At 35.1% G+C, this 12,172-nt stretch overlaps 1 protein-coding gene across 1 annotated transcript in view; it reads right to left on the minus strand.

Annotated features, from left to right (window-relative positions):
* The window catches only part of CNTNAP2 (contactin associated protein 2), a 1,019,478-nt gene that overhangs the window by 700,802 nt on the left and 306,504 nt on the right, over positions 1-12,172 (minus strand). The window contains exon 2 of the mRNA XM_038163912.1: positions 2,708-2,818. Coding sequence (XP_038019840.1) covers positions 2,708-2,818 — 111 coding nt within the window. The remainder of the gene's footprint in view (positions 1-2,707; positions 2,819-12,172) is intronic.

Below are 12,172 nucleotides of genomic sequence, written 5' to 3' on the forward strand. Positions count from 1 at the left end.
TTCTTTTTGGCATGCATCTTTCCATTTGCAACATTTACAGCAGGAAACTGAACCACAACAACTATAGTGACAACTCCAGCCTCCTTAATAACATGATGTAGCTGTTCAGGGAATCAGTGCCTTAATCAATGGAATAAAATATACTATCTATTCAAATAAAGTGATTTGCCAGTCTGGAGTGAAGTGCCATGAAAACAGAAAAGAAAAATAATTAGGTTGGAGAGTAGAATTTTCAAATGTGCATTTCTTTAATTTAAAGGGTCTGGGGCTAGAGGAGGGGGAGTTCTTTCCGTTTAATGACTTCAGCACAGTGTGGTTTAAATAGCACATTTGATTTGGGAATCTATTAGCTGATAATGACTCCTTGGAGAGAAAAAAATTGGATTTGCCTATTACTGGTTTGATTAGCAATATCTGTAATTCTGTGAAGTTGTAAAATAGTTCAGTTTTAATACTGAGCTATTTTCCATCACTTGCAGAAACATAAACACAGACAAATTCCTGTGTTAAACAGACTCCTGAATTCTGCAGTACTTTTACTGCCACTAGGATTAGAAAAAAGATATTTGTTCATGTACACAGAGCCTCAGTTTTGAAAAGTATTTGTGCTATGCTTCATAGGTACTAAGAGATGGATAATAACAATCTAGCAAAGTTGCTATTTAAACAAAGAGGTGCAACTAAATTTCCAATGAGGAAATAAAGCCAGTGTTTGATTAATGACCACATTGAACGATATTGGTAAGGAAATGTTATTAAAAGAAACTACACTGTGGTGATTATAAGGGTAAGAAAGAGAAAGGTAAACAAAATTAAAAGAAAAAAATTAAATTCCAAATGTCAACCTGCCTTTCACTTAGAACAGAATAAGTAGTCTTGTAAACTAAAATGAGAAATACTCATCTATAAACAAAGAAAGATCCTCCCAGCAAAGCTGATGATAAATTGTGTTTTATTAAAGTGGTTCTAATGGCCTTTTTAAAAAAAACTTAGAGCAGGGAATAGAACAGAAATGGATATAACTATAGTCATACCACAGAATTCAACCTAAATGATGAGCAGTGTTTTAGAATTGAAGCATTCCTCCCCTTTCATCTGATGAATATTTAAAGACACAACTGAAGGGACCTGAGAGCCTACCAAAACACACTGCCACAGAAATCCTGAGAACTGCAAAAGGCATGTAACAAAATATATGGAGCACTGAAATAAAAGCCTGTGACCAGCATGAAATAACATCTATTCTCATTCAGAAGCAACAAACCGTGTTATCTACTGGTCTGCAGGCCTAAAACCAAAGAAATTGCCAATGCTCCTCTCTGGCCACAGGCTTTGCATCAGATCTGCAGGCCTGTAGCACTAAAGCTCATCAGTCGTATTTTCTCTAAGCTAGTCTTTTGCTTCTGTTAAGCTTTCTTGTAATAACAATTTTTTAACAACCAGTAGCATAACCTCATCTGCTTTACATTTAACTTAGCTGAGTGATTGCATAGGCTAGGGTTTACCAGTATACAATTTTGATGTATTTCTGTACCCATCGTACCTATTCTACAGAGAATAAACTGGTATTTTATAAAAATGTAGGGTAGAGGACCACAACCATGGGATGACAGCAGAGGTATTAAATGTACAAGCACAGGCTGACATCAGAGGAAGCAGGACTATAAGTAACTCACTATGTCAATTGCTAGTCATGAAAAGAAAGTAACTTCAGGGCCTGGCTAAAGCTGATTTTAGAGAGCAAAGAAAAAAAACAAAAACAAAAAACAAATAACAAACAAACAAACAAACAAAGAGATCAAAGAACAAGAATTCTGCAGCTGTAAAACACAAATATGCAGCAAAGTTGCAGACCAGTAAACCAAGAAGAGTGTCAGGGCTCTGAGAGTACCAATAGGCCATAATTGAATTACCCAGTGGAGAACCCACCCACCCTGCCAGTGAGCCTGGGGGTCCCGTTTCAGCCTCCAGGTACTACCTGAGCCACATCATAGGAATATCTATGCCTGGACCCACCCTATATTCTTCCCCACTTCCAGGAAGATTACACTCCCTGGATTGATGTTAGACCCAGCTCATTCCTTCCTACTTGATGACCTCCAGAAAACTGGCAGAGCTGGCAGTGTGACCAGCACTCTTTGTGGACAGGGGATGGTGCCTCAGTATCATTGAACCAGGTAGGCCATCGTATTTATGCACCTGCTCTCCCAGCCAATAAGTCTGAGGCAGATTTGTTACGTCTGAACAGAGAAGTGTTACAGACACTCATTGCATTACAGGTATATATGCAAAAGCCAAAGTCCCTGTGGTGATAGAAAAAAGCCTGAATGACAGCAGTTGTTGCTGAGGTGGGAACAAGTTACATCAAGTCACATCAAAGATGTTTATTTTTGCTTCAACCGTGACCTTGCAACTACCCAATGCAGACAGGTATACCATTTCATGTAAAGCCAATGATGCAGCTGTACTCTATGAGTCCATTGACATCAGGCATGTGGCCCATGCTGCTGCACATTACTGGTAGTGCCCTTCTCCCTACAGTGAAATTAATCTCCCATACAATGAAAAAAATTAATTCAGTTCATAAAACCAGTCTGTTCAAAAAAGAGTAAGCAATAGTATTCCACATAAAACACATTTTCACATTAAAAAGATAATTCATCACTTTTTGAAATATCCAAACATTAAGGTTGACAATGTCCCTTACCTCCTCGCTTGTTTAACTTGGCATACCCTGGCACATAGCTGCTTGTCATGGATGATGAACTGCTGAAGGAGGAATGTGGCAATGCTGAGACCAGAGGTTCATCACATTTTTCTGAAACACAAGAACACAGATTCACTTTATGCTCTTAATTATTCATGTGTATTAAGTGACAATGTGCCCTTTATTTTCCCTCTGGGTGATAACACATCCTTTTTATTTTTGTACATGTGGAATGCATGTAGCTACATCACAGCTTTTCAACAAAAAAGCCCCTACAACCACAAATCAACAAAAGAAACAAAAACTCACCTCAAAAACCACAAGAAAACCCACAAAAAACCACAGACACACACACTTACGTGAGAAAATAGAGACTTCAACCATTGACAAAATGAGATACTGGTGATATCTAACCACGAGCCATCATCCTCCTTGGGGATACAGCGAACAAAAAGCCTACCCTGATATATCTGGGATGCTTTTGGTGACAAAAAGCTAGTGCTAAAGAAAAGTTTTATCATGACAGCGTTCTAAGAAGTAAATAAGATATGCATTTTCATTTCTGTAATAGAAGTTTTGATAAATCCAATATAAAAAAAAAAGAAAATAAATTAGGGGACATAATGAATGCCTATGAATTTTCAGATATAACAAATTCACTAAAAAAAACCCCACCAAAACTACACTAGCTAATCTCTATAATTAATTTGAGTACTTCACTTCCATTTTACCCCGCTGTAAAAAAGATTAACTTGGTATTAGCATCTAAAATGGAAAAATATCAAAATCAGTATGTTAGCCTTCCTGATGAAGAAAAAACTCTAAATCAAATCTTCTTCTTTTGTATTGTATAAATTAGAATGAAGAGAAATGGCTTAGGATTTTTCAAATACTTAATTAATGTACTGCCTTTTGTGAGTTTTTTTGTGGATATTTCAACAGATGGGAGAAATATGTAGCTTATATTACTATTTTATACCACAGGTAAAACTAAAAAAGCCTTAGCCTACACCAGTAAGCCTAACTAATCTTTTTAAACACATGCACTGTAGCACAGTCTCTGCTGTAAGTGGAAATACCCTCAATTTGTGTATCTATAAAACATTAGGTCGCCATAGGTGGTCTACAAAAGGTCTAAATATGCATAAGCAGCATATTTAATGCTCAGCCACAACACCTTTTGGTACAATTAAAAAAGAGTAGTTTGATCAGACTGCATCACACATGGAGACCAAATTAATCCTACCTTCTAAAGAACTTTAGAGGGAAAAAAGAGGATTCTGAGTGCATCAAGTAATATATAATGCAATTTTCCTAAAATGTACAGTCTCATGTAATGCAAAATAAAATTACTTTTACAGGAATAGAAATTGAAGTACAGAAATACAAAAGAACATTCATTCAGGAATCAATATTTTGACATTTAGCAAAGAAAATAAGTGTCCTTTACAAATCTCCGAGTTAACAAACATTAAGGGAAAAAAAATCCACACAAGCACAAGCAAGAGTAAAGGGCAGCTGGTTTGGACTGAAATAAAGGATAATTCCAATGACTTTTAAGTTCACTACCACAGTATTTAATGATGGAATTTTGACAAGGGAAGATAAATGGTTTGAAACATTATTGTTTATCCCACAAAGCAGAAAGATCGATTCCCTCCTCCCTCTGCTCTGGCTGCAGCAGAGCAGAACATTTGGTCAGAAGCCTGTGGCCAGGTGATCCTCACACCTCACCCCTGCAGCAGCACATCAGGGCTGCACACACCTCTGCACACGCCTGTGTTTTCAGATCCTGGCTGCTAGGTTGCTTTTATTTCAGTCAAAGTGGTACAAGGTTAGAGCTAAGAATAGAAGTGAGCAGCAGACTGCCATAATTGCCAACTTTTGTCCTAAGTGCCATAATCGTATAAATGCAGAACTACTTGACAAAGTTTTTCTCAAGCATTTCTTTATCAATCAGTTTATTTTCTGTAGATCATAATATCTTTTCAGCTTGCAAACTGCTTGTGCTGCCACTTCTTTTTCTGTGCTACCTAGCTAGAGACTTGAAGCCATTTGCCATTTATCCGGGAAAAAATGGAATAAACCATTTAAAAGTATAAAAAAACACAATCAGGAGTTTTTAAAAATACATAACAATATTTTTATGTCATTTTCATTTGCTATATTACATTATATTACCCTTAAGGAAAAAAACAAAGCATGTTCTCATCAGTAATGAAAACTAAGATTGAACATGTAACTTTGTTCTGTTTCCTGAGGGTTTTTAAATATATTCCGCAAAATAAACTGTCAGGTTTATACAATTTTTTGCCACTCATAGCTTCAAACTTGGGTGGGAAGAAAAACCTGCATCTTCCTGGAAAAATATTAGAATGGTAAAAAATTTACAAGAAATATGTTCAACCTGATTTATTACTAATATAATGGGAGGCTACTGCTTACTATAGTCTAAAAAATTGTGAAATAAAAGATCTACCTTAAAGCATAAACAAACTTTTAAAAAGTTATTTAAAAAATGTGAGCAAATTCTTCATTTCTGCAACAGAAATAAACAGATTTTTGACATTGGGCTGGGAAAAAACATGACAGATGAAAATAAACCTCTCCCAACAATAGAAGTGTATCAGAACTTCAGATCTTTTAGTGGTTCCGGTAGCTATTGAGAAAATCCCCTCCTTTTAATTTGACAGCTGTTACATTTGTGCTACTACTGAAGATGCGCAAAAGGAAATATGGGAAATTTATTTGGAATGAATATTAGTTTCTAAATCATTAAAGGTCTGTCTTATCTCTTTTTTACTAACTCACACTCTTGGATTCAAAATAATAAGACAGAGAAGCTTGACTTAGTGAAAAAAAAAATAGAGCGGGCATCCCTCTATTTGCCACTGTGGTCACAATTTTTACAGACAGTCATGAATATGCTTCAGGTGATGTATGTGTGCTTCTGAAGTATTTAATCTGAGTCCTCTGATTTCTTAATTTTATTGTAATCATCAATACTGCAGTGGGGGCTAGGAAAAAACCCTGAGTTGATACCATTTGCCTTCATTGTTGTTAAAACTGTAATCCTCTCCTATGTCTATTTTGACATACCAAGTAATAAGAAAAAAAAATCTCACTTTCTCATTGTTCTAAAAAACCCCAAACATCCCAATCTGCCTGCTCATTTAGGATTTAAAATATGGGAAATTCACCATAAATGTGTATGAATTACAGGGAAGGACTGTATTTCAGATTAATAGACTTTAAAAAGTTATTACATCTCATCATTTACTTATAACATGAGGTCCAACAGAATAAAAGTTAAATGACTGCTTACATAAACTAATATTTCTAGCGCTGTATGAAAGTTTCACTAAATATACTGCACTATTTAAACTTTCACCAGAATACGAAATACTGTTATACCACAGATTTAAGAGAAAAAAAAAATCTTGGGAACCTTTTGTTCTTCCAGTGGTTTTAGTTACTTCCTGCAGAATTCAATTTTTTACTTAGCAGAATCATATATACCTTCCTATTACTGAGATATAATGGCCTTCCCCATATAAGTCAATGCACTGTGCCCTGTTAATCAATTACAGAGCACTCTCCTGCCAGCATCGCAGCAGCAAAGGAATAAACTCTCCTCCGTACCATTCATCTCAGTGATATATTAATGGCCAAGGCAGCTCAGGTCCATTTAAATGTTAACTTTCTGAAGCAAAAAGACACTTCCACTCCACTCTATTCTGTTTAGATCAAGATAACTGATAACTTTGTCATAGAAATGATGACATTTGCTACTCTGACTTCCCTATTCGGAAGGAAATAACAAGTACATGTCCATCAAAAACAAGTCTTCTTAAGATTATAACAATTAGATCAATGGAATGAAGGCCACCTAATGTCATTAAACACAAATGAGAAACAACTGCAATCTCCAATCTTCAAATTCCTCAAGACTTAAAGATCATTGAAACAAAAGAGTGCTGTGCACTTGCTCTGTTCTTACATGTTTTCTCAGGCACCTGGCTATTGGAAACCAGATAGCAGATGAGATGGATCTCTTGTCCTAACAACTGCAACCTCTCATATTTCTGGTGCTCACACTCAACAAAACAAAAAAAATATATCTGCCCATTCTTTCCTGTTTTACAATCTATCCATAGTTTCTTTTTATACCCTACCCATCATGCTGGATAAACTAAAAAAGGCCCATCTCCTATTTTGCCTGCAATTGTTTTAATTCCCACTTACTAGTCTATGAACTATTTGGGGAATAGGGGCCACATTATTTGAAGGGACAGCTGTTGACTGCAGCACAAAGCAGACACACAAACTCTCTTATCAACCCCATAGGTTATTAAATTTATCCTCACTATACCAGTCACTTCAGTGATTTTTGATGGGCAAAACAGAGTAAAATACTTTGATGCTTCACTTCACAGAGGTCTGTTCAAATGCTTCCTGATCAATAAACAGGTCACCTGTAAAGTTGCTGACATATCTTATCAAAGTAGTCTGAGTAGATGAAAAAAAAATAAAAATCTGCAGTTCATTTGTGTTTTCTTGACATTTGTAGTTTGTATGCATTTAAACATCCTGCTAGATACCTAAAAATACTAAGAAATGGGAAAAATGTACATTTGTAGTTACAGGTAGTTTTTATGAATAATCTGGAACTGCATCAGAGGGTCTTCCAGAAGCTCTTGCAAAGAATCTGCCAACAAAGTAAAAAGACAGCTGTGATGTGTATACAGTGGTTCTAAAAATTAAAAATATTTGGATACTGATAACTGTAACTCATCAGAAATAAGTGATGATGACTTATTAAGTATGTTTTTGAACAAGAGAGGCTTTTACATCATATGGTCTAGTGTGCATTGAGGAACATACCTTTAAATAAATACCAAATCCACAATTCACCCCTTCTGTCTAAAAATCTTCAGTCAAGATTTCCTATCAAATTATGATCCAGGACAACAATTTTGCTGAAAAATAGATCTAAGACATAAACATGCCACTAACAGAAGCTTTACTAAAAAAAGCTCCATATGTGTATGTCAGAAAAGAAGAACTCAAAAGCTGAACAACTTAGATTCAAAAAGGCAAATGACTGCAATGTCAATATTGTGTTCTGAGTTAAAAATAACCATAATAAATCTCTAGCAGAAGATGAAAGAGATGACTCAATCTATATCAACACTGAAAAAAATATCATAGCAGAGAAATATTCAGAGCCCTGACTCTCTAACTAAAAGTCTTAATCAGTTTTCTTTTACACTAGACAAACAGAAAATTTACAATACAAACCACAAAATCTGAACTATTAGCAGTATATCCAACTCATTAATTATACAAGAATGCCTGTCAAGTGTAGGGGGAAAAATGGTTATAAAAAATTTCAATCTTTACTTGTAACACAAAAGACTCCTGCTTTAAATATGAATTCCAAGATAAATGTTAGGGAGCAAGGGAGAGAATCATATCATCTGGGTTTAATTTGTACTGTGTGCTAAATGCTGGTTAGCTTAAACACATTTTTCTCTTCCAGTTTGAATACATAATTTCACTGTAGTGTACTGAGGAGGAAGAATAAGCCACCAAGCACTTGTGAAAAGCAGTCATGAGATTGCAAGGGCACTCTGAAACGTGGGTAAGTACATATGGGAACTGGCATATCTCCAATAACAGCCAATAGGAATATTAATGCAGCTGGCTTGGATTACAGTGTATTATTATGCTGAGACAGCCTCACTTTCTATATAGCACAGATAGGTTTTATGATCCAAAATGAATGCTAGAACATACCAAGTTTAATTCACAAGCCTGTGTCTCCCCAAAGAGTAGGAATAAATAAGCACAAGCTGCTAGAATATTTTATGCACTGTTTCAAATGAACTTTTAAAGTGATGCAAGCCAAAAAGCAGGAGGTACTTCAAAGCACCTCATCATCAATGGCAACCCCTTTAAAAATCAAACTTAAAAGGAGGTTTTATTTAGCACAGGCTGTCACAAGTTGAATTTCAACCTTTGTCCTGTGTCACAGCTGCCCTGCTGCCCAGCACAATATGCCTCTATCCAAACTTCAGATCATGTATGATAGGAATGCAGGTAATGGCTGAAAAAAGCCAGTAGGGTATACCTCATGCTCTCAAGTACTTAAGTCAGAAAAATCAGTGAAGAGTTTATCAAAGACAACCTTCTCTTATGGGGAAAGCAAATACTTGCCTGTCAGGTGTATTTGCCAAAGGTACAAACCTTTGATACATTTGGAGTTGTTCAAACAAAAAAACTTTCTGCCTTTTGCATGTTTTATTGTGGTTTTTTTGGGCTTGCAATATAGTTTAAAGAATACCCATCACTTACTCCTACTTTCTTTTTCTCTCTCTTTGGATAACAAGATAAGTTTACTTCTCCTCAGGTTTCTTGGGCCTCTTTATATAGATAGTAACTAGGGATGATGGCTGCTAGAGTAGAAGCTCAATTTTTTACCCTCTTCTGTCTCACTTATTTTCCATATTGCAAAAGGTGGTAGATTCTCCACGTGACTGTGTATTCATGACATGAATACATGACTGATATTTCACACAACATCCTTGATGGACTTAGGGACACAAATTCATGTTCAACTTCATGAGCAAATGAGCCCAAGTGTCACTGAAGCTTTTCTGCAAGTATTGCTGGAGCTCAGCTGTAATCTAAAAGATTGGAGCAGCTCATACTGGTCACCTGGGATTCTTCATATTCCATTTCAAGTTGCATACCATTAATAGAGGTAATCCATTGTTGCTCAAAAGGTTAGCTGCTGCTGGAAAGGAAGAAAATGTAGCAGCTCTTTTTCCCCCTCCAAGATGAAGTCGTAAGTCATAAATTACATTAATTTGGTGGTCTTCACACAAACCTTAAGCATTAAGGTTACATGTTTTGAGGTTTATATCAAACCTTTCTTTAGAGCTCTGTAAGGAAAGGAACAAGTCACAGGTAATGTTTTTGGTTATGGTTCTTACTTTGCCCAGGACAGTGGACAGGCGGTGAGATCAGCTTTGTTGTGGTTGCAAATCAGGAATTCATCTCTGGGCAATAGTGGATACATCACCAAGGCCATTTCTAAAAGTGCATGTAGATTCCCAAAGACAGTACTTTACAAGATCTTCCAAAGCATCTTTTTACCTGAACTTCATTTCTGATACCATTTTTTTCTGAAAAATGACCAGTTTTTAGAGTAGCCAATGACTTATTAAATCGGAAAGGTCATGGTATAGCTACAAATTTTGATTACTACAAACTACTATCCTATTCCATCATAAGGCCCAGGCTATTAATATGTAACAAGACTTTCTTGGTTTGAGGAATTTTTAATAAACATTTTTACATATCCCCGGGAAATACTGGAAATGAAAATATCATAAGAATTGTATCAATGTGCAATGTACTATATGACTACTATGAGACATTTCTGGATGCATTGCTGTCATCAAGTAGTATAGAACATAAACCACAGTACTCTCCAAGCTTCTGTCTTTAACCAATGAAAATGAGAAAAAAGGTAAAAGCTAACATCATTAATTACTGTGACTTACAACTTACCCAGAGATATTATTCAGTATGGAATAATTAAATTATTAAATTATTATAAATTAAATTATTCAGTATGGAATAATTATGAGTATAAATGTATACAAAGCAGCCTCCTAAAATTAAAATTTCAGGAATAAAAATTTCAACTTCTCACAAAGGAAAAATAAAAAACTGTATCAAAAATTTGTCAAATTCAATTTTTCAGAAAAGTATCATTTTAAATTCTTCATTTACCAAAATACATATTTTACTTTGTATTTTACATTTTTCTTTTTAGAAAGAACAAGGTACATGAATGTTAAACGTATGCATTATTTTATCATTTAGTAAAATTCAGTTTTAAATTATTTTAGAAAATATGTTCTTTCTTGCCTACAGTAAGACTACTTGGGCAGCTGGTTTTGGCTGCAGGTTGCGGTTTGATTTGGGCTGTTGTTTTTTATTTTTGTTGGAAGAGAGTGGACAGCAGAAGTTTTTACATCACTCTAAAACAACAGCACATCTGGATTGCCTCTGGCCTACTTTAGAGTCTATACAGTCCATTGGGAATTCCTCAAATGTTCCCACCCTTTTGTCTTTTATGAACACATTTGTAAACTGTTTTGCATGCTGTGAAACTCAAAGTTGTATGAGAAACCTGAATATTTTTTCTCATTTAAAAAAATCTCCACTACTAAGATCAATGGCACCTGGAATAATTGAAAGTCAGTCAGTCTGGTTTTATGCTTGGGCTGCCATTAAATTGTCTTTAGTACATAAGCAATACTAGACTATCAACTCTATGCAAAGTAAAACTCATTAATATTTCCATATTTTTGAATACCCAACCCTCAGGTGCCTTTTCAGTTATTAACCTGCTGGCATGCAAATATATTTCTTCACCTTTTCATTACAGAAAATACCTGAGCATTTCGAAGGATTTTTATGGCAAACGAAGCTCCAGCTTAGATGCCTTTACAGGTACAAGTGATTTTTCACAGACTGATACCTGAGTTAAGTATGAAGAAACCTCAAGTCAGGTCATATGAAGTTTTAGAGTAGCAGGTGGAAGAACCCACAATGTCGAAGAAAAAGATCAAGAAAAAGAAAAAGAATAAAATCTTCACAATTTATTTAATTAAGTCTCATTTAAATTAGAATAATTTCATTAATTACTTAGCCTGTGTTCCTCCTCAGTCAACTTTATATCAACTAGTGTCTTTTGTTTATGGGGGGGAGGGGTGGAAACTCGGTTTGTTTGTTTGGGTTTTTTGGGGGAGTTGTTTGTTTTCATGGGTGTTTCAGGTTTTTTTCTTTTGTTCCTTATTTAATTTGTTTTTTTTTTCAGAACCTAGAGATAAGACACTAGTGGGTAACAGCTAATTTTCTAATTTTTTTTTCAAACAGCTTTACTTTTCATCATTGCTTTAACAGGTTTCCGTCTCTAAAATTAAGCTTTCATCTCTAGCAAAAACAAAATATGCTCTTTTTTTCCTCAAAGTCCTACTTATTAAAATGGTCTCTTTACTTTTAGCAGCTCTTTATCAACATAATTGTTCTGAATTTAGAGATTTTATTCTAGGCTTTACCTAATTTCAGCAAGATCAAAGCAAACAGTGACTTTAAAATTTCTGGACACTTCAACAATAAAAGCACTCCCACAAAAAGCTAAACATTAATTCCCAAACCAATATATCATAGGTACAGAAAAATAGATGGTTTAGTATACACTATGTATATAATTTAATTTCAAAAAAATTATGTTAAAAATATTTTATATTATGTAATGAGGCTATCTACTCACCCACATACTGGTTAAGATGCTTAACAAAAGCCTTGTGAAAAAGTTAACTCAGAGCAAAACCTGCAGGTTCCTGTCTGAAGGCCTTACCAGAAAACCACACTTTCCCTATAATG

The sequence above is a fragment of the Motacilla alba genome, chromosome 2 (genome assembly GCF_015832195.1).
Source record: "Motacilla alba alba isolate MOTALB_02 chromosome 2, Motacilla_alba_V1.0_pri, whole genome shotgun sequence".
Classification (NCBI taxonomy): Eukaryota; Metazoa; Chordata; class Aves; order Passeriformes; family Motacillidae; genus Motacilla; species Motacilla alba.